The 23,758-nt window shown below is 42.4% G+C and overlaps 1 protein-coding gene across 2 annotated transcripts in view; it reads left to right on the top strand.

Annotated features, from left to right (window-relative positions):
- CTNNBL1 (catenin beta like 1) overlaps nt 1-23,758 on the top strand; it is a 158,536-nt gene that overhangs the window by 46,160 nt on the left and 88,618 nt on the right. For both annotated transcript variants that reach the window (XM_081832805.1, XM_081832806.1), the window contains 3 exons: nt 8,664-8,759; nt 16,651-16,744; nt 19,391-19,482. In XM_081832805.1, coding sequence (XP_081688931.1) covers nt 8,664-8,759; nt 16,651-16,744; nt 19,391-19,482 — 282 coding nt within the window. The remainder of the gene's footprint in view (nt 1-8,663; nt 8,760-16,650; nt 16,745-19,390; nt 19,483-23,758) is intronic.

Here is a 23,758-nt window from a genome sequence, read left to right as displayed (position 1 = left end):
TGAATGTGTTCCTCAGGGTTTACTTCTGGGTTCTGGGTTGTACGAGAACCCTGGTTGATTAGCTTGTTTCTGGATCAGCTTAGTATAGGGTCTCATGAATTCATGCAGTAGACATGCTTGGAGTGCTTATTATGTACCAGGCACTGTACTAGACCCCGAGGAACCATGGACTAGACTGGATGTTCAAGCAGCATCAGTCAATAAACATATATTTGGGTGTCTACCATATGATCAGCCCTATTCAAGGTACTAACTAGTCCTCACAGAGTTAGTAAGGTAGAAGGAGTTCTAGTTATGACTTTACATTTTAATTTACCTACAGAATGGTAGATTTTCAGGATCCAAACAGACCTGAGAGATGACTTAGCCCAGTGCCTTATTTATTTAGTGACAAATCAGAGGTCCAGATGTTGGACAGCTAACTGTTGAAGTTGAGGCTGGCCCTCTGGGCGCCCCCAGTTTCCAGTCCAGTGTTGTTTCAAGTGCATCTTGAGCCCTCCCCCTGTAGGATTTATTACATCCCTGACAGGGTTGCACAGTGTCATCTGCTACCTTGTGTATTCACACAGGAATCACCAGGTTGTTTCTGGAAACACAGCTCTCATTCTTTTTTCTGTTCCTGCTAACTCAAAGTAATAGTAGCAGCTTTCCGAAGATCCTGACATTTTGCTGATTCACCAGCCTGGTTCCTGCTGGGGAGAAGAATGACACAAGAAGTGCTGTTCGACATCGGCATACTTGGGAAAGGCAAGGGCACAGATGTTCCAAGTTGTTAAGTTCTGGTCTTTAAAAAGGAAAAAAACAAGTCCCCCTGTAATAACTTTGACAGATTGCCATTTCCCTCCTGTTTTCTGAGAGCTAAACTGTGTTTTTGTTTTTTTTTTTTCCCCTCTAGTATGCCAACCTTCACCCTACCACCCTAATGATATTTTTTAAAATCTGATTTTTAATTATGCCCTACATCAAATTTAAAGTGCATTTGAAATTTTTTTAATTACCTAATTTTAATTAGCTGCAGCAATTAGGGTAAATGTCATCGTCCTCAAAGTACAGTTTTTCTTGAAAGTGGTTTCAGGAAAGGGTAGGCCCTCTTGACTTGGCGTCTGACACATCCTCTACCATTTCGGGACGTTGATCTCCCAGTAGCAATGCATTCTGCTTCCTGTCTTATCTGTGATCTATAATGGAGATTTTTCTTCAGGAGACGCTTGTTAACAATTACTGTTGTACAGCTGTAACTGCCCTGAACACCTTACCATGAATAAACAATTTCATGGCAGTCATGACTTTAATTTTTCATCTTTTTTAACTCTTCATTTATCAACCAAGACCATACGTGGCTCGTTGTGTTCCTGGCAAGCCCAGGTCATCTTTGCTTTGTCCTCCTCTGAGAAAACGTTAAACTATAGGGATTTTAATTGGATCAGAGGCTGGTTTGTTGTAACCTTAAGAAGCAGAGTTGCGAGAAAACAGCTTGTGCCCCGTCCTTTCAACTGTGAGAAGCAGCTTCAGAGTTTATTCTGGCGCTCTGCATCACTGCTGCTCGTGAGGGCCTGTCAGCGCTTCTGTGCCTCGTCTCCCCCCTTGAGAGGCTGGAGCCCAGCCATCGGTTGCTGCAGAGTGGAATTCTGGTCTGTGAAGAGCATCTCTGGGGGTGAGGGGCAGAGAGGGAGGGGCATACCCCTCACACACTACTGAAGAGTCACTCTGAATGTGCTAGAAGGGAACACAAGGTAGGGTCCAACAGCTGCTGCCTTTTAGAAATACTGCTTTTTAGAACCATTTTTCCTTTGAAGTAGGTCATTTAAATACGTTTAGAGTCCTTTTTTGTGAACCTTTTGGAGTGTTTCTACAGAAACATAAAATTAAAGGTACATTTAAAGATATTTTCTTAAGGTACTGCTAAACAAACAGTTTTTGTGGCCCAGTTTAAGCCATATTTCCTCATTTTGCCTAAAGGAACAAGGAGGAATAAAACAAGGGGAAGAGAAAACCCCAGATGGTGGCTCTTCACCCCTTTTATCACCAACAAAAAAATAAATCACCACAGCACCAAATCCATAAGCATCCTATTTTTGTATGTCATTAGCTGCATTCTCAACTTGAGTGACAAGTCAGTGGAATCCTTTCTAAAGTCTTTGTGGTAGATCACGGCATTTATGGACTTCCTCCTTTTTGTGATAAGCCCTGTTGGGTCCTATTGGGGAAACAAGAAATAATAACTCTAGTCGAGCAAAAACACTCACCTACTTACAAGTTACTATGTGTGGTAAGTGCCCTTGGAGTATTATGCTCATGAAATGCCATTGGAGTTTTGAGGTGTGAGTCATTTCTGGCTTGGGGGTGATTAGGGAATTGGGCATTGGGAGATGGGTAAGCTTTTAACAGATGTGGAGATCCGAGTGTGTTTCGAGTTTATTTTTATGGCCTGTATCTTGCCAATGGAAATTGCCATTCCTTACATGCTAAAAGCTGATGTGCTCATGTAATCACTACAAAGTAACCAGGATATCAGGCTCGTGACTTTACTTAAAAAAAAAAAAACATCAAGACTACTGCTTCCCAGGTCAGTGCTCTATTCTTTAAAAAAAAAAAAAATATATATATATATATATATTGAATACACCCAGTTTGTTCACAGTCTGCTTTGTCTCCACCCGTTTGTGACTCAGAAAAATTAGGTCTCATTGTAATAATGTCAACCTAAGGCATTATTACAGTGGGTTGCATACTAGTATGCGGGAAGGGAGAAATTTGTTAGTTACAGAGGAGATCATTGGTGCTGATAGGACAGCTCTTTTTTTTTTTTTTTTTTTTGGTCTGGGATAATTTTAGGAAGTGGTTGTTAGCGCTATTCCTTTCTAAACAACTGCCTAGTTTTCTTAGACTCTAGAAAGCCAGGAGGACTTGCAAAGTTGTCCTGTTGGATTTTGTGAAGGACTACTGTGGGAATTGGAAAATAAAGAGCAGACAGACTTTTTTTAGACCAGCAGGGATCAATTGAATTTGAGCAGTTTGGGTCTGAGAAAGCTAAAGTGGAACAAACTGACTGCAACACACCATATTGTCCCAGGGGGTGTGTACAATAGTCAGGGGTGCCATGTGTTAGAGCCCCAGTGTTAATGAGCAGGAATAGGGCTGGGAAGGGTTTGAGCCTCTTAAGGGCTTTCTTCTAATTGGACTGGGACGGAGTTGGCTATTGCTCTAGTGCTTTCCTGCAAACACTGTCTAACAAGACTTGTGTATCTTGGGCGCCTGGGTGGCTCAGTTGGTTAAGCGACTGCCTTCGGCTCAGGTCATGATCCTGGAGTCCCGGTATCGAGTCCCACATCGGGCTCCCTGCTCAGCGGGGGGTCTGCTTCTCCCTCTGACCCTCTTCCCTCTCGTGCTCTCTGTCTCTCATTCTCTCTCTCAAATAAATAAATAAAATCTTTAAAAAAAAAAACAAGACTTGTGTATCTTGAGCTGTTGCTTTGCTGGGAGCTGTTCTCATCTCGATATTTCCAGAATCAAAACTACACTGAAGAGAAGGTACTTCTTTTTCTCATCAGTAGTCCAACATGTCTGATAATCTGTGCAGATAAGTCACCCATTTTTCTGGAGCCTTTTAAGTATGCTCTGAAGAAAGGTCAGGTAAAAAGTGCCAAAATGGCAATCTAGGAAAAGGACCTCTTAATATAGCTTTTGATCTTGTTTATGAGTTTTAGGTGAATTCTATGTCCCTGGAAGACTAGGGTGGTTGTAGCCTGCTTTGGATATTTCCCCTGTGGCAATATAGTGCCCTTAGCCATTAGTAGGTACTTAATGAATCTTGAACGAGTGCATTTTCTCCTTCATATTTGATCTAGGATTGGGAGAAAATTAAGAGTCCAGGTTTATTCTAGGTAGCTCTGTGCCAACTGTTTTAAAAGGAGAAAAAGACCATTGTGTCTGTGTTTTAAATTCGTCTGCATTAAATGAGCCATATCTAATCACTGTCCTAATCTAGGAGTAAAAGAAAAAAGTTTTTTGTTTTTTTTTTTAAACCCAGATTTGTTCCAATAAATCAGGTATATTCCCTGAATCTAGACTGGTTCATTTTTCTTAAGGAATCCTATTTGAAATGCTTTTTTTTTTTTTAAAGCTTTTATTTATTTATTTGATGGAGAGAAAGACAGCGAGAGAGGGAACACAAGCAGGGGGAGTGGGAGAGGGAGAAGCAGGCTTCCCGCCGAGCAGGGAGCCCGATGCGGGGCTCGATGCGGGGCTCGATCCCAGGACCCTGGGATCATGACCTGAGCCGAAGGCAGACGCTTAACGACTGAGCCACCCAGGCGCCCCTGAAATGACTTTTTTTAAAAAGCCATCTGCTTACTACATCTTGTTCTTATCTTTTTGTTTTTTGATTTTTTTAAATAACTTTGTTCCTTATGGACACATCTCATTGGAGATTAATGAGATTAACGTTCAGTTTCTGTACCAAAACTCTACATGGATCATACCCAAAAGCAAATATCTAAAGCCAAAAAGTGGAAGTAAATACTCCTCTTTTTCCAAGAGCCTTTGTATTATGGACCATTTTGTGCCCAGCTGGTCTTTTTTGCTTCACCTCTTATTACACTAGCTTATTGCCCCTGTAGTGGACAGGTACAGAGGGAGTGTGCAAGGTGGCCTTTCTACTCGACATGACAAAATAGGCTCTCAAAAACTGTGTTTTAGTAATTCACAGAGAGACAGGCTCTCTGTTTTCCTATTATACTTGGACGAGAGAGCCTTTTACCTTGTGAAATGAAGTTGTAACTACAGTGGAAAAACCTATCACTCATGCCCAGAGTCTGCTTGTGAAGAAATGCTGGATGGGCGGCAGACTGTGCTGAATTTTCTCATCAAGATTGAGAATCTGCCAGTCTATCTTTAGTTTTGGTTCTCATTCCTCTTTCTGGTCTTCAAATGACCTCTATCTTCTGGGTAATATTACATTACCCAGGAGTTGATTACAATTATGGACTCGTTAACTGCCTTGCTGAAATGTTAATTTGGTGAAAGTTAGGAATTTATGTAAAATCACTTAGCGGTAGAATTGATGAAATATTTACCAGACCCAGTAACTGGTAACTGGTTTCATATTTGACTTCTCAACTGAGGCAGGAGGGTAGGCAAGGAGATAACCACTGGAACATTTTTAGAAATGACTTTCCTTGGTAAAATTTAGACACTTATCCTGTCCTATATAAAACCACCACCATTGTCAAACTCTTTTCCGTTTTAAAAGAAGTTCCTAGGTTTAATGTGACACATCTGTGAGCATGGTATAAGACTAATCAAAGAAAAATATGATACCTGGCCCATAGACCTGAGAGGCTGAAAAAGGACTTGATCGATCTGAATGTCTGTAGCATCGCCAAAATATAAAATTAGATCTTCCAACTCATTGTGACCCAGAAAGGAAGACCATGCTGTTGTTAGCCTACATTTTAGATTTTAGAGGCTTCAGGAAAAAGTGAAGGCAACAGTGAGGGCCTTGGCCATTCTGTGGGAAGACTTGACTAACAATCTTTATTAGAAGACGCTTTCATATTTTCTTTTACTTTGATTTGCCTGGCCTTCGACATACGTGACCTTATTTATTCCTTTTAGCTACTCAGCAAGATGGGCTGGGGAGAGACCATTGCCACCATTGTACAGGCGAGGAAACTAAGCTGTAAGGAAATAAAGGGGCTTGGACAGGATTACGCGGCTAGTGATAGTTTTGGGATAGTTCAGTTCGCTGAAGATAGGAAGCAAAGATGAATACAACATGACTCCTGTCCAGCATGACTCCTGTCCTCATGTTTGCTCTGACTCTTCATCTTTTGTTCTTTCATATATACCCCACCTGTCTCTTGAGGCTGTTTTTTTTTTTTTTAAGATTTTATTTATTTATTTGAGACAGAGAGAATGAGAGACAGAGAGCATGAGAGGGAGGAGGGTCAGAGGGAGAAGCAGACTCCCCGCCGAGCAGGGAGCCCGATGCGGGACTCGATCCCGGGACTCCAGGATCATGACCTGAGCCGAAGGCAGTCACTTAACCAACTGAGCCACCCAGGCGCCCGAGGCTGTTGTTTAATGAATATCCATCACATATGAGTTAATAAGTACTTAGTTCTGCATGGCATTGTTCAAGGAAGGTAATGATAGTACTTATTATATGCCTAATTCATATTTGTGTCCTATAGACATCTGACTCTACAGTGGATGGATGGATGGATACATAGATGAATGTCATATATATTAAATAAGCATGTGAATCGCTAAGATTTTTACAATGCGTATTTAAGAACTTTTCAAGAGAATATATTTGAGAGTTTCTTAGATGAGGAGGAGGGGGAGTTTTCAGCATCTTGTTTCTTCCTGAAACTTTTAATAATTTTTGGTGGAAATACGTGACAGATCTTTGTAATTACAGTAGGGTCATTAGCTAGGATTTACCTGAACCTAGCCCTGTTTAAAGCTGGTATGTCTTCCCCTGTCCATTAGTATGAAGTGTGGCAAAAGTATTGTTTTTGGAATCAGATGGACCTAACATTCTCCCCTACTATTGCAGTGACCTTTAGCTAAGTTACTTAACCACTTTGAGCTTTGAGCTTTCTGATCTGTAAAATGGGGATCACACGTATCTTTTAACGCCCTTGTGAGAATTTGGAAGCACAGCACTTGGCATACTGATGACTTTTACACATGGTGGTTATTACAGCGGCAACTGTTGCAGTCTTTACTACTAATTCCTACTAGTCAGGGGTAGCTCTGGGGTTTCTAGGGGTTAGTTGGGTAGCCAGTTTTTGTTTTTTAAAATTAATTCAAACAACTTCTGTGCTTTGGTTTACTGTGTGTCAAGTATGATACATGGTCTTTTGTGTCAACTGCTTTCTGGTCACTTGGTTAATGAAGAGTAGACTAGACACATAAAGGAGTTTTGTCCAAAGACCTTTAAGCTCTTTTACATATTAAGTTTTGTAGCACTCCGGTGTTTTGGGTAAATGTCACTTTAAAGAGTGAAAGAAGACACAGATAGCTTAATTACTTGTGCGTGATGATCAGCTAGTCGGTTATAAATGAATAAAACAAACCTTCCAATAGTTTTTCTTTCAGCAAAAGATGTTCAGAAAATACCTGGAACGTCAGCTGGCAGTTGCTAGCAAATCCTATCATTCCTGTTACTCTGTCCTGTATCTTTCCTTTATTTTTTTCTTTCCAGTTCTAGTGAAACTGCCCTGATTCTGACCTTGTCTCACTCTGGACTGGTGTGTGTATCTTTTCCTCTAGACCTGGCTCTCCGCCCAGCCCTCACCCTCCAGCTACCTGCTCATCCTGCCTCCCATCTGCCCACCCCCGCCCCTGGCACTCAATGCTTGAGTGCAGCCTGTATACAGCTATTAGGTTATTCTTTCAAAATATTATTTTCTTCATAGAGTTCTAGTTGTAATTTTCTCTCTCTCCTCCCTTTTCTTCTGTCCTCCCCTCCCTTCCCAAATCCTCTATGTTCTCCTCTTCACGTGCCTTTGTACATTCCAGTCTCTTTGCCCTTACTCCCGTGGCTTGGCTTTCTCGCCCCTCTGCCCTCATCCTTTTTAGTTGCCAGTTTTCTGATCAGTCTTCTCTAGCAAATCATTCCTGATTTCCGAGTTCAGTTTGATTGCTCCTTTTTTAGGACGTCTGTATTCCTCATTTGTTACATGTTGGCAGTTGTCTGTGGTGTATAATTTTTTAAATGTCTCTGATTATTGAACGCTCTCATTTTGTAGATGAGGAAACTGAGACCCAGAATGAATAATGTATTTGCTTTTGTCACCATCACAGTGCTTTCTTCATCGTAGACATTCAGAAATGCAGGTCGGCAGTGCATGGTGTCCGTGTGTGTGTGTGTGTGTGTGTGTGTGTGTGAGAGAGAGAGAGAGAGAGAGGGAGGGGGAGAAAGAGAAAGAGAGAGAGAGAGTGTTTCCAAGGTGAGGAAGGGAAGCAGTTTAGTTCTGCCTTCCAGTTTCCAAATATAACTCCTTTTTTCTCTCTTTCATGTTTTCTTTCTTTCATATATATTTTCCTCTTTCTATTTTTGTCTAGTGTTTAATTCTCATTGTTCTTCCTTTTATGTCCATAGTAGCTCAGTATGTGAGAGGAGGGAGCTGGGTGGGGGGGAGGTCTAGCTCAGTCCAGTGTAAAGCCTTCCCTCTACATCTGAAACTGATTTTGTCCTGCCCCGCTCTCTGCCTACCCCTAGCTGAACACCAGCCATCTCATCTCAGAAATCATTACTGCCTTTGAAGGTGAACTGTACAGGGTAGTTCAGATTATACTGAGTTCCAAGAATTTAAATTGTGAGATAGGGTTAAGGGTATTGGCCTGTTTCTCACTGGAAAAGCAGCCTCCTGAGCAATTTATTTGAAATTTTGAAATTTATGAAAATGCAGTGAACCTGTGGAATAAGTGACCAGGAAGGCAGCATAAGGAAAAAGACTGAGTCAGTTAAAAACATTTACTGAACACCCACTGTGAGTAGAACCTTGTTGAAGAGATGTTAATAAAGCCACAGTGTATTAAAGGTGAACGGTAATAAAATGATTGACAAGGAAACAGAAGGGAAGCAAAGATTTTAATAAAATGTCAGTAAGGTTTCAGTATATATGTGATACCCTTAACACTTTTCACATGTGTCCATAGCTGTGGTTGATTTGCTTCAGGAATTAACAGATATAGACACCCTCCACGAGAGTGAAGAGGGAGCGGAAGTACTCATCGATGCTCTGGTAAGTTGCTCGTCCCTCTGGGGTTTTGCGGGTGTGTGTAAGGTGTTAACATCATCACCATTGTCTCTGTGAGTGACACCAGGTGGGTGTGAGCTCCATGGCAAGGCTACACTGAATGAGGAGAGTAAGAAAGTAGAAATGCAACTTGTGGGGTACTTGATACTCTGGAACTGGGGTAAGGAAGGGGTTATAGAGGCCTAGCATTTATTAAATATCTGCTGAAGGCAGGCCTTTTCTCATTTTTTTTCACTTTATGTCCTCTTTACCATATCCTCTCTGCTACTAGTCCCATTTCCAGCTGTGACACTGAGGCTTAGAGAGGCGAAACAACTTGCCCGTGGTCACACAGCTGGGATTTGAACCTGTGTTCTCTTGGCTCCGTGTTCCTGTTCTTCTACCCCCATGTGGTGCTGCTGACCCTTGCACAAACGTTTCTCCTCTCCTCCCGGAAGCACCAGTGAGGACAGATACCATTATCATTTTACAGATAGGGAATCGGAGAACGTTAAAAGCAAGAACAAACCTTCCAGCTCATCCGACCAGAGTTGCAGCCCCTGCCTGTAGAGCCCGGGCTGGTGGATTTCTCTGTGCCTTTTTTGTGGAGGCTGGGTGAGGCTTCAGAGTCTTCCAGGCAGCAGCCAGTCATATGGAGTTTATATGTGAGTTAAACCAGTCTGTTCTCATCACCTCCCTTTACACATGAGGAGACCCAGATACAGAGGGGCAGCTCTCCACCGGGTCACTCAGCCCGGCCCTGTGCAGCTGGGATGAGAGCCTGCGTGTTCGGATCCCCAGCATACCAGCTTCCCTCTCGACAAGGAGGCCTCCAGGACTGGAAAGGCACCCCAGCTGGCAAGTGGAGGAGGGAGTCCAGTCCAGCCTCTTACCCTGACACTTCCTGTGGGGCTCTGTCCACCCATCAAGCTGTCTCCCTCCTCTAGGCTCTGTTAATTTTCCTTCCTCTCTGTTGTCTTCTGTGGTCTGGTCTTTTCTTTCTGCTAAGAATGTTAGTAAATACTGGTTTTGATGCAGTTTACAGTTTATCAAAAATGGCTGCAGTCCCTTGTATTAGAAGCACCGGGGTGTTTGTTAGGCTATATTCTGGCCCCATCCCAAACCCACTGAATCAGAATGGTTGGGCCTGGGGCCCCAAGTGATTCTGACACCCCACTGCTGCTCCACCCACCCTCTCCTCACTCTTTCTCTCAAGGTCCTTGACACTGGCAGTTTCCCATGTGCCATGCTTGTTGCTGGTGTTTGGTGTGAATAGAGAGGCTCTGAACCCACCAGGTATGAAGGCCTGTCTCCTACAGAGTCTGAGGCTGGAGTCCAGCAGGGCTGTTTGTGACTGAGTTTGATGAAAATTTCTATTGCCATTTTTCTTTCAAGCTCCTTCCTAGAGCAAACTGCCACTTTTGTAGAATTCAGGACCTTTATTTTTCCTTTGAACCACTGAGCAGAAAGAAAAGGATGATGTTGGGTTGTCCTTTTGTTTTGAGGAGCATCTGAAGGAAGGCTGTGGCACTTGCCCCTGCTCTGTGTCCCCACGGTGTCATTTGTGCAGTCTCACCTTCCAGAGGTTAATTACGGTGGCCCTGAGTGAGCCTTCCTGCCTGGTCCCTGGGCTGATTTTAATTACCATCCATTGCCTGTGCGAGTAGAGGAGACGAGAGAGGAGCAGCTAGCCCGGCTGCTGCCTGTAAAACGTCCCCGGAAACAGCAGTTCCCACAAAAGCCCCCTTTGTGTTTTCTGTGTTGCTAAGCCCACCAACAAAAGCTGGGCCGTGCAGATTTTACTATTTGTTTGGAAAGAAACAGTTCATCCTCAGTCCGGGGAGCCGTTAGGTAGCTGCTATACAGGGTTTTCTGTTTGTTTAGGGTTTTTTTTTTATTATCATTTTAAGATTTTGACTCTTACAGCTTTATACTGATGGGGCTGGTGTGAATCACATTTGAACATCCCTAGACTTCTATATATTATTTGCTTGTCTGCAGCCAGTCAGCAGCTATCAGTAAATAACAGAGAACAGAACTGGTGGGTGGTCTTTCATTTATTATTATTTTTTTTTACCCTTGTGCTGCATTCAGGAAGAAGTTTGATAAGTATTCTCATATTACAAGGGTTGAGTTGTCTTTGTAGTTTTAATTTGGGGCCAATATCAGAGGCCTGGAATTGAATGAGCAGAGGCTAGAGGGCACGGAGCAGAATTTATTGTGGTGTGCAGTTTGCAGTTATTGCCTTGGTCTTTTTCCCAATTGGAAGTCCTGAGCAATAGACTAGCACATTTGTGGGGAGGGAGTGCTGTCCTGGCATTCTTGGGGATCTTTGGGGCTTAAAATTTGGTTCACATCCACTGCTGTTACTTATGCAAAAGGTGAATATTTGTGCTTTGTAACAAATTGATTTGGTAGCCTGGAAAATAGAGTCTTTTCTAAGAGTAGTAAATGCAAGAGTGTATTGCTTTAATGGCACTTCTCTAGCATACCTCTCTGAAGAAGTCTTTGGACTTCTTTAGCGTTGTGATTAGATGACAGCCATTTCTTACTTTCTAGTCCCCAAATTTGCCATGTGCTTGGCAGCCCCATGCCTTTGCTCACATCTGCCTTCAGCTTGGCAGGCCTTGCTTCTCCTGGGCTACCTGGAATACTCCCACTCATCCTTTAAAACCTAACTTAAAACTTATCTCTTCTGAGTTTTTTTTTTTTTTTAAGATTTTATTTATTTATTTGAGAGAGAATGAGATAGAGAGAGCATGAGAGGGGGGAGGGTCACTGGGAGAAGCAGACTCCCTGCTGAGCAAGGAGCCGATGCGGGACTCGATCCCGGGACTCCAGGATCATGACCTGAGCTGAAGGCAGTCGCTTAACCAACTGAGCCACCCAGGCGCCCCATCTTCTGAGTTTTTTTTTAAGGTTCATTCCCCTCCCCCCCCACCCCGCCCCAGGCAGAATTTGTGTTCTTTTAGCACTTTGTATATCCTGGCACTTGTCACATTGGCTTATAGACATCTGTTCATAAGTTTGTCTTTTCTGAGATGTGATTCCCATCAAGAGAGTGGCCAAAGTGGTAGCTCTATCATTTACCAACTGTGTGTCCTTGGGAAAGTTACCTAATCTCTATGTACTCAGTTTCTTCTTCTGTAGAATGGTGATAACAGTAGTGCCTATTGCATAACACTGAAGTGAGGAATAAATGAGATATTTAATAAATCTTTAGGATTGTGTCCAATACAGAATAAACCCCCAATGAATGTTGGCCATTATCTTCATAGAGGTATTATGCCTGGAACATATTAAGTACTAAGTAAATGTCAAGTTAAAATGACATATTTATCATATGCCATCAGCGAGAGGTTGAGTTCAACAAACTTTTTTTTTTTTTTCATTTTGACAGATGTTCAAAAAACATTTTGAATGAATACTCAAAAAAATTTTTTTTTGAAGGGAATGGACCTAAATAAGGCATGGGAGGATAGACGTTTAGCTTTAAAAAAAAAAGGGTGAAATGAGTAATGCTGATAATGCAAGGCAGAATATTAAGAACAGTTGTGAGATGTAAGCTTCTATGGAAATGGGGAGGAGGGAGCAATCACTTGTGAGGGGGAAGAATCAGGAAGGACTGCGGAGCTGCAGGTACTTTCTATGGCCTCAAAGGGAAGCTTTAACTGGACGATGTGTGCAGGTGTCCCAGCAGAGGAGGTGGGAATGTGGCCGGGCCATGACATTGGCCATAGTGGTTATAGGAGCCACCATTTGGTATGAAGAGTTTCACAAAAGTGGCTTTGATGTGGAGACTTGGGGGACTGCCCTCCATACCCATGCTTGCACTCAATTAACCCTACTTAAACATTCAACTTTGAAGTTCTTTAGTGGTTTGGTTTGGGCTGTTTGGTAATACATTTGTGCTGCTCAGGTGAGGCTGGGGTTGGCAGGTTTTCAGTTGCTTCTAAAGGTATTTATTATGTAAATTTCTGGATCCTATCACTTTTATCCCATTCTCATTTCTGTTAATGTCTTCACCTTCATTTGTATTTGTTCCCAAGCAAAATTCATTTGTTCGTTCATTCACTGAATGTTTATTGAGTGCTTTGTGTGTTCTAGACTCTAGGAATGGCTTATATGGCAGTGAGCAAGACTGACAGAGTCTGCTTTTGTGGAGCTCAAATTCTAGTGTGGGGAGAAGCAGTAAACAAACCAGAAAGCAGATAGTGGTTCTCTTGTTACATAAAGAGTTAAAATAGAGTGATGTGATGTACGGTGAAGTCATGTTAGATTAGATAGTTAGGGAAGGCCTGAGTTCGGCATGCAAGAAGAAACCAGCCATTCGGAAAGGACAAGTGCAAAGTACCTAAGGCAGGAATGAGCTTGACAGATTCGAGGAACAGAACTGTTGGAGCACAGTGGCAGGGAGGGGAGAGAGCGCGTTCAGGGCCAGATTGCTCAGGACTTTGTAGGCCAGGGTAGGAAGCTGGGGTGGAATTGCCGGTGTGAAGGGGAGTAACCGGAGTATCTTGGGCAAGGGAATGTAACATTGTCTGACCAAACATTTTAGGAAGTCCATTCTTGGCAGCCGTGTGGATAATGAATTGGAGGAGCAAGAGGAGAAGTTAAAATATTACTAGATAGGTGGCAACAGGCATAAGTTTTGCATTCTGACCATATTACCATTTGTATCCTCAAAACTTACTGCTTGATCAAGATTCAGTGGATATGTGGGAGGTTTTTTCTTAGTTTTTTAAATATGAAATTTTCAGAACTCATAGCAGGTAGAAAAATTTACTCCACACTCTTAAGAAAGGTTATTGGCAGATTGTACAAGATAGAAAAAGAATCCTTCAAACCTTCTCATCTGTCCTTTTTTTTTTTTAATTTCCTCCTTTTCTCTTATATCCATCTTCCCTGGTCAAGTGGAAAAGGATATCTGAACATGCCCTTGAACTTTGTCTTAGTAGGACCTGCTGGAATATTGTTTAGGAGACCTGCTAACAAGGAGAAGTATCTGGTGACTTACCAGAAAACGTCAGGCTTAAGACAGTCATGATTTTTAATGCCAGAGTTCTCTGGCTGACACTTTGGTCCCTGACCAGGATTTGGTTTTGGTTTCAGGTTTAGTCACAGGTGCAAAAAATTGGCATGAAGGTGGTAGACCCAAGGGCCTAGAGGGAGTAAGACAGAATGCTAATTTGTGCTTCTTACTAGGTGATATCCAGAGCTATGCATAATATAAATATTTTTTCAAGGGTTGTCTGAGCTAAGTGTATTTTGACTGCTTTGGCCCTCTTACAGTCAGATAAAATTGCATTTAACCTAGCTAAACATAAAGTTTTATACTTTACAAGCTTGAAAAGGCTGTCTGTTAGAAGTTAGATTTCTGTGGCAAGAAAAAAGATTTTCCTCCAGCCAGATACCCATTCAGTTCTGGGATTTGAATGCGTTGCATACTGCCACTGTACCCCCAACATTTTCCAGACAGCAGAGATGGGAAACATAACTAAGAATCAAGGAAAGGGGGAAAAATAATGCAGATAAAGGAGCAATAAGCGACTGAAACGGGTGAAGCAGTTTGCAGAACCGACAAGCAGTGTGATACCCAGTGGATTTGCAGTGTTTGCTGCTTTAGGATTCAGGGAGATTATAAGTCAATCAGGGTGATTTAGGGAAAAATAAACTGTGACATGGTTCATATTTTCCCCCAGATGTTTTTCTGTTTCCTCTCACATACTCAAATTGTCCAATTAATTAAGGAAAACATTGCAGTGGATTTCTTTGGTGAAGCTTTTTCTGGCTGCGAGATTTGAGAGTGAGATTGTATCTCTCCTTGGGACAAGAGGGGAAAACAGCTCATTCTCGTATTTACAGGCACCCTCAATTCTGGCATCAGTATCCCCTCAGATCTGCAGCTGGTGTCCTACATTGTTCTTCACACCATAAAGGGCAAAGCCTAGAAAATTCTACCTCATTTATGATTCAGGTTTGCAAATTAGTCAATGATTTCAGCTTTTCTCCCTTGCCAGATACTTCCTTTAAGTGTCACCGAGAAAAAGTAAAGAGGCCTTATTTTAAGATCTGTCTCTCTTGCCATTGTTCCATCCTCCGGCTCAGTTTGCAATTGTATCATTGGGTATCTTATACACAAGTGTTTAGGCAGTGTCAGTCAAATGAGACGTTTCCTTCTCTCTCTTTTCCCCTCCCCAGAGTGACAGGGTATGATTGGAAAAAATAGATGCTTAGAGTCAGTCACTTCTGCCACAACCTTTGTGACTTTGGCCAGGCTAGTTAACCTCTCTGGATCTTTGTTTGCTCACTGTAAAAGCTATGAGGATTGCATGAGACTAAACAGAACAGTTTATATAAAAGACCTGATTGCAGTACACAAAGTAAGTGTTTTGTTGGTTTATTTGAATTTAGCAAAGTGACTGTCTGTCATGTACCATAGAATTGCACTACCCCTGGAAGAATATGCCAGGACGAACAAGGGTTTGGTGACTGCCTTCAAAGGACTGGAGTTTTTCTTGGTCTGTGGGAGATACGAATAGTGAATGATCAGATGTCAGAAGGGGTCAAGAGCTAGATTCAAACTCTCTACTTAATTTTTGATCTAGACCCAGGGTAAGGCATGCCACATAATTTTATTTAATCGTGATAACTTACTTCCATTTCCTAAGTGGCAGTCAGAGAGGATATACCACAGATGCACGGCAGGTTTCATCTTCCCCTACAGGTTTCTGACTGGCTACTGATGAGAAAGTTGTTACCAGATGGATAATCACTTCTTGATTATGCGGTGTTTCCTTAGTTACCGTCCAGGGTTTGTATCAGGGTTACCCAGAGGGCAGTCTCCCTAAGGGTACAGATTGTGTGCAGAGGGAAGCATGCAGTGGTATAACCGTTATTTCACCAAAGAAGGAAGCTTGGTTTTTGCTTTTCCTGCTACTGCCCAGTAGCCATTTGGTCTTGGCTAAGCTGTTAATCTCTGAATATCAGCTCTCTATGACATGACTACTGACAGTTTCCTATAAGGTTGTATGAATCAAATTAGAGAAATTTAATTGCTGTTCTATGCATTAAATGTAATACAAATGTCAGGCATTTTATTATGTTAATACTGTTCTCAAGAAGGAATTAGAAATTCATCAGAAGTAATAGTTTCATAAAAGCTTAGCGTAGAACGTTAGGAATGTTTTGAGTATAACCCTAAATTTTGAGGTCAGTGTAAAGTATGGCAAATAAACTTCCCAACTAAACATCTCTTGGTGCTGTGGTCTAGAAACACGCTTTTGACTTGAGCAAACTATTGACCTGGCTTAAGATGGTGCTTTTGCAAGGTGTTTGTTTCAATTACATAGGGAAGTACACTGAACTTGATTTCAGAAGACCTAGGTTCAAGTGCTAGCGCTGGTACTCACTAACTTTGTAACCTTGAATTTTACTTTGTCTCCTAAAGCTTAGATTTACTCATCTTAAGTTAGGGATAATGAAGCCTGCCCTTTCTTTGCCTTGGGGTCACTTCAAGACTCAAAGAGGTAATGGGATGGGAGAGCAGCACACTGTAAACTATGGGTGGTCGATTAGTTCTTTTGTTCATGCAGGTGAGAAGAAAGTATGGGAATGGGACCATTTTGGGACTGTTTTTTTTTTTTTTTTTAAAGATTTTATTTATTTATTTGAGAGAGAGAGAGTGAGAGAGAGCACATGAGAGGGGGGAGGGTCAGAGGGAGAAGCAGACTCCCCGCCGAGCAGGGAGCCCGATGCGGGACTCGATCCCGGGACTCCAGGATCATGACCTGAGCCGAAGGCAGTCGCCCAACCAACTGAGCCACCCAGGCGCCCTCATTTTGGGACTGTTTTGTGACATGTATCCCTCTCTCCTTTTGCTTCCCTGTTGCTGAAGGTGGATGGGCAGGTGGTGGCCCTGCTTGTGCAGAATCTGGAGCGCCTGGATGAGTCCGTGAAGGAAGAGGCGGATGGTGTCCACAACACTCTAGGTGAGGGGCAGGGCGACCAGTGATCAGAGACCTTCGTGTTTGTTTTGGGCTTGGTGCTCATTTCTTTCTTCCTTCATAATAGAGTCAACAGCAGCGGTGTTTTCTTTCCTTGTACTCCCAGACTGCCGCTCCAGAAATGAGGACCCTTGTGTAAATTTCATATAACTGCAGCTTTGGTTTGGCTTGGCAAGTAATAAAAGCAGAAATCCACTAAGTAGGGTAACTTCCTGGACAAAAACTGGCTCCTTTTAGCAGAACTTTGCCTTCAAATGTTAGGGTCATGTCTATGCAGGGTGAATTTTTTTTTTTTTTTTAGCTTTAGAAAGTGTATATTTTACAATTTTTAATCCCCCATATTGGTTTTTCTTCCTACTTTCCTTCAGTGGGACTACAAACTTTGGAACAATGGAGTACCTTTATAAGACAGCTTATTTGAAAAAGAGTTAAGTGTTTATCTTCTTATGTGTAGTTTGCCACGTAAACTTAGTTGAAATATTGCTGTTAACTTGGATGCACTTTCATCACGTGTTAATTTAAGTGGGTGTCTTTTGTAGTATTTCCCTTCCTCCTCCTTGAATCTCCCAGTTCTTTCTCCTGGCAAAGTTGTCGAACCATTAGCCTATTTAAAATTGTGGTTTTGGGTAGTTCTCCTTTATCACTGGTCATTGTCTTATAAAAAAACCAAAGGTGACATATCTTAAGCAGAGCTTGAGAAAGGAATGAGACCCAGCTGAAGCAGAAATTTTGATGAGATTAGATTTTTCTCTCAAGTCTTTCTGTCTACCACAGATTTCTCTTATAGTTTTATACTCTCTTCTGTGAGCATTATCATAAACAAGAGGGAAGACATAGCACCGAGGGAGTAAGAGAAGAGAGAACACAACAATCTGTAACTTGGGGGTTGGCTTTAGTCTAGAGCTAGAATTTGGCATTACCATCTGTTAGCCTAATGCTGGATTTTGCTGAATAGAAAGCTTATCAAAAGTCTTAACTGACTGTTAATAAAAAGGGCCTGGTATAATGAAAAAAGCACCAGTCTGGCTGTCTGTAGAGATCTGTCTAGTTTCAGCACGGTCGCCTACCAGCAGCTCAGGAGGTTCATCCCTCTCTCATTTATTGAGCACCTGCAGTTTGTGAGGCACTGTGCTAGGCACTGGGTAGATTAAAGATGAATTGGGCATGGTCTTAACTCCCTAAGAAGCAGACTGATGGGAAAGCCTTGAACGGAAAGGAAAGATAATACAGGGAGACAAGTGGTATAATAGGAGTCAGTGGAGAGCAGTGTGGAAGTGAGGAAGGGTCTCCAAAGGTAGCTGATTGGGGCTGCATATGAAGACAGGTGCGTTTTGACAGAGAAATGTGAGAAGGACCCTTGGGTAGGAGAGAGTCACAGTTGTAAAGCTGTGAGTGGGCGTGGGCTTGGGGAAAGTGTAGAGCTGTACTGTGGCAGTGGGAGGTAGTGGTAGTGGGAGACGGGACCAGAGGCATGAGTTTGCCCAGATGGTGGAAGACCTTGTAAACCGAGGCAAGATGATTGGATTTGGCTCTAGTGAGCAACGGGAAGCCATCTAAGGTGTAAGCAGAGGAGTAAGATAAGGGCATTGGAGATTAAAATGCATGAGTTGATTTTCCTAGAAAGTGTGAGAAAGTAACTTAGGGGTCTCGTTGCTACTCTGCTAACATGGCTTTGTATTCCACTCCCTGAGGGGGCTGCCCCCTGAGTCTTTAACTTCCCACTGGCTGACAGCGGCAGAGGAGTGAGGATGAGCGTAAGAGGCATGGGGATTTCTTTATCCCTTTCTCCTTCAAAATTCAGATCTGATGTGTTCTGGGCATTGGGCTTAGAGAACGTGGACCTAACTCTATCCCCTTTATAATAGTCACGTATCCTGGGATATGGAGCGGAAGGGGCCCTGAAGGAAATGAAAGCACTGGATGTGTTAGAATGGAACTATATAGGGGATTTTTTTAAAATGTCCCCCTTTTTAGTATCATGGTTATGTAATAACTTTTTTTTTCCTTTGGCCTCCTAAGTTTTAATTTTTCTGTTTAGCAGCAATTTGGCCCTTGTAGGAGATAGCAGGACCAATTATATTTGCTTCTGAGTACCTGACAGTTACCTCTGCCAGCATGGCCTTTCCCCTCTCTGCACATTTTTTTGTTCAATTAAGAAGATCATGCTTGCTTCCCTTGCAATATCCAGAGAAAGAGAATTGAAAGTGAATGTCAGGAAGGGAAGAGACTCTGAATTCACCATCCCCTCATTTTTTTCCCTAGGCTTCCTGCCTAGTCAGTCGCCTGTCTCTTCAGTTACAGGTCTCTGGGGCTCCCATGCAGTGAGGACTAAGAAGGCCTTCCTGGGCAGATATCCACCTTTCTCTGTGTTCTGCTCTAGTGTTGTTCCCTATTAGTTCCTTTTGTAAATTTCATCATTTTCGGTTAGGAGTTTTACTTGCAACATTACTTGAATTAAAAAAAACCATAGCATCTCCCTGGTTAATCTAATAATGACAACACAGCATCTGGCTAAGAGGAATACAGGAAGTGGGAAGAGGAATATGGTGTCTGTCATGGGAAGGGAAGCAAGCTTGTTGCAGATGGAAACAAAATTGCCCTCGCAAATGACTGCTGTCTGTCTCCCTTTAGCTATTGTGGAAAACATGGCAGAGTTCCGGCCTGAGATGTGTACCGAGGCTGCCCAGCAGGGTCTTCTGCAGTGGCTATTGAAGAGGCTGAAGGTCAGTTTGGCTTTGTGGGACTGTAGCTAACACTGCTCTTCGCTCTGGGCCTGGCTGAAGCTGGCTCACTGGCACAGATGTTTGTCCCTTTTGCTGTGGGATCTAGTTTGGGCATCTTTACTGAAAGATCTCTTGCGTCTTTCTTTGCTTTTCCCCTGTTTGTTTTAAAAGAAGAGGCTTTGAAAGTAGCCTTTAATACCTCTGAAAATACTAAAAACATTTTGTAAATACAAATAAACTCATGTGGTACAGAAGGTATAAAACTGAAAGTAAAAGCTCCCCTCAGCAGATTCCTTCTAGTTCCGCTTGCCAGAGTCTGCCACTGTTAACAATATTTTACCTATCCTTCCAGAAGTTTTCTGTGTATCTAGGAGTGTGTATGTTTTTCACAAACAGAATTATACAATATTTTATTTTGCAAGTTGGTTTTTTCACTGAACTAATAGCTGCCTAGTATTCTGTTTTATGCATATACCAAAATTAACTATTCCCCTTTTTATAACACTTATTCACTGCTGTTTAACAAGTTTCCACTGTTACAAGCAGTCCTGAAGTGAATATTCTCATATACACACTTTTTTCTTGCACACTTCTTCTTCTTCTTTTTTTTTTTTTTTTAATTTATTTGACAGAGAGAGAGAGAGGGAACACAAGCAGGGGGAGTGGGAGAAGGAGAAGCAGGCTTCCGGCTGAGCAGGGAGCCTGATGCGGAGCTCGATCCCAGAACCCCGGGATCATGACCTGAGCCGAAGGCAGACGCTTAACGACTGAGCCACCCAGGTGCCCCTCTTGCACACTTCTGTTAGTTTATCTCTAGGATAAATTCCTAGAAGTAGAACTGATAGAGATGGAAGGATATACACATTAACATTTTTGGTGGGTATTGCAAAGTTGTTCTGCATAAAGGCTGCCCCACTGATTTTTTTTTTTTTTAAAGATTTTATTTATTTATTTGACAGAGACAGTGAGAGCAGGAACACAAGCAGGGGGAGTGGGAGAGGGAGAAGCAGGCTTCCCGCTGAGCAGGGAGCCCGATGTGGGACTTGATCCCAGGACTCTGGGATCATGACCTGAGCCAAAGGCAGATGCTTAACGACTGAGCCACCCAGGCGCCCTGTCCCACTGATTTGAGAGTATCTGTTTCCCCTAGCAACACTGGGTACTATCAAACTTAAAGTTTTGTTAATCTGCTAAATGAAAACCGGTATTTTATTTTATTTTGGAATTTTAAAATCAGGGAAAGAATATTGGCTTCTACTTGTTTGTTAGCTATTTGTATTCATTTCTTTTAACTTACTATTTATATCCTTTTTTCATAATTAAATTTCTGTTGGACTGTTTATTCTCTTTTCTTCTTAGTATAGCCCTTTTGACTATCTTTTTAACAATTAGTGCGGTCCTATAGAGTAAATGAGGAACAAGAGAGGCAAGAGCTTCTCTTAAGAGTAGTGTTAACCAAAGGTGTGATGGGAGGCAGTTTGGGACTGCTTATATGCTACTGAAATGGTCAGCAAGCAAGGATTCTCAGCTTTTCTGTGAGAAGGAGGCATTTGTTCTTAGCAAGAATGATTCTCTAACTATTCATGGCCTTGCTATGCTTCAGAGCGTCAGAGAGATCCAGAAAGTCTAAGGTACGTCAGGTCAGATTTACCGCCCCCCCCCGCCCACTGTCTTGGCAGGGCTCAGGAAGAGTGTTCTGCCTAAGATAGCATATGCCCCATGATTAGCCTTCTTTCTGACGATTTAAGTCTTCCCCAATCCTACTTATTTAACCATTTGTTCCCATGAAACCTATAACACAGACTTATATAGCATGACTTGAACATACTCATATTCAGCTAGTCCAGATACTATCATCGGTGGGTATGGGCACATTTGCCTGGCAGAGTATAAACTCAGTGCATAGTTCAGTAGATTGCAACTCCCTTCACACACACACACACACACACCCTACTTGCAACTCCCTTCACACACACACACACACACACACACACACACACCCTACCTTTTAGGGGAAAAAAAATCAGGTCTGGTTAATTCATGCATTGTCATCTTTGCAACTTCCTTTTGATCTTCTCTCATGAGTCTTGATGTCCTTTGGTTTTAGGACTAGACTTGTTTCCCCATGTAATTCTCAATTTCTTCTTTCCTCAACATTCAACACATTTTTATTCTCCAAAGCCTTAAAACATTTTGGGAGTGAGGAGTGGAGGGGAAGAAAGTAGGACACAGAGTTGAGGGGATGGGATAGATGACAGGGACCTGAGCTGTTCGTGGGGTGGCCATAGGTGAGAGCTCCAACCTTAAAATATACAAAACAATCCAATAGCTTTTGTCTCTGAAGTCAAGACCAATTTCTTTCAGTTCCTTGAGACTTGATACTACTTCAGGGATCCTTCATTAAACCAGAATGTCAGGCCTCCTCTGCCCTTCTAAAGGTGTTGAAACTTGCCAGTCTTTTTTTGAACTGGTAACAGGAAGGGAAATTGAGACCTTTGGGGGTTTGGCTTGGATTACATTACCCTAATGAGAGTAATAAAGAGTCCCACTTGATAGTCTAGCAAGCTAGTGACTCTTGCCTTTTAGGCACAGCGTTTATGTAATCCTCGGGGCATAAATAGTTATGTTGCTGTCTCTAAAACAGTTTTTCAAGGTTTCAGGGTATCTAAACATTAAAATGCTATTTGCTTATTTTAGTAGTAAGCAAGTGCCCTTAGAAAAATCCTGTGCTGCCCAGATCATTAATGAGAATCCTGCTTAAGGGTAAGGCCAGCAAGAGGCATGTTTTTAAAAACAATGCCTTGCTCTTTTTTCTCATCATCTGGGAAAGTGCTTGTTATAATTTTCACCATCATAAACATACTGAATCTGAGTGCTGGACCTAGATCCTGACTTTCACCAGTGGAACTCTAAAAAATACAGATTTCCATGGGGCACCTGGGTGGTTCAGTCGGTGAAGTTGAGCTGACTTCAGCTCAGGTCATGATCCCGGAGTCCCAGGATCGAGCCCCACATCTGCAGGCTCCCCGCTGAGCAGGGAGTCTGCTTCTCCCTCTGACCCTCCCCCATTTTGTGCACACTCTCTCACACACACTCTCTCTCCCTCAAATAAATAAATAAAATCTAAAAAACAAAACAAAAGCAGTTTTCCAGACCCTTTGTCTCAGGCTCTGTCTTTGGTATATTTTAGAGAAGTTCCACCTATGATTCTAATGGACAGCCCTCATTAATATCCTCTGCTCTCTGGAGATGTGAACATTACTGTTAGCCGTTTTTATTCTGCACTACTCCTGCACTAGATTTAACACCCCACTTTCAGTGTGCCGTTCCCTGTTCAAGAACCTCTTTCTACACGATGCTGATGACCTCTCCAACAGATCCCACCTTTTCTGCTTACTTTTAAAGTCCCCTTATACCGGGCCTAGTCTGACTTTTTCATTTCTCATTTTTAAAACATTGGTCTTATTACTTTTCAGACATTTTTTACCTACCCCCTGCTCTGCAAAGGTCAGAATGATTTTGACCTCTGTATCTGTTGTTCATGCTCCTCCTTCCACCAGGAATGACTCCTGTCTTACATACTTCTCAGTTATACACAGCCTTCATTAATCAGTTTAAATCCCTATTCTTCATATAGCCACCATCATTTTTAGAACTGAAAGGAAATTTATAACTTCTATCGCAAATTTTAAAAAAATCGAGACCTATAGAGATTAAGTGCCTTGCCCAAATTCATACAGCTAGTTAGAGAGCTGGGATTAAATCCAAGACTCCAGACTTTCTTCACACACCCTTTCCATGGCATTACTTTGCCCCCCAGCCCATTGCCACCCTCTTTCTTGTCTGAATATCAGACATTTTACTTTTTCCATACTGGTTCACTTGTGGGAGGCAGCAGATCTGGGTTCTGACATTTACCTATAACTGTGTGACATTTATCCTCATGAAGCATTTTTTCTTCATCACCCAGCAGCAGACCTTCTTGGTATATGTGCTTATTGTCTTTCTTTAAGTATCCATCAACTCTTTAAAAGCAAGGACTGGGTCTCCATTATTTTTGCATCTCCCAGTTGTTCTCAAGGTGTGGTTCCTGTGGCAACATGTTAAAAATGCAAATTCTTGGGCGCCTGGGTGGCTCAGTTGGTTAAGCGACTGCCTTCGGCTCAGGTCATGATCCTGGAGTCCCGGGATCGAGTCCCACATCGGGCTCCCTGCTCAGCAGGGGGTCTGCTTCTCCCTCTGCCCTCTTCCCTCTCGTGCTCTCTCTCTCTCTCTC

This window comes from Leptonychotes weddellii, chromosome 10 (genome assembly GCF_054177405.1).
Source record: "Leptonychotes weddellii isolate Sample4059 chromosome 10, ASM5417740v2, whole genome shotgun sequence".
Taxonomy (NCBI): Eukaryota; Metazoa; Chordata; class Mammalia; order Carnivora; family Phocidae; genus Leptonychotes; species Leptonychotes weddellii.
The sequence above is the reverse complement of the archived record's forward strand: the minus strand, read 5'-3'. Positions and strand labels throughout refer to the sequence as shown.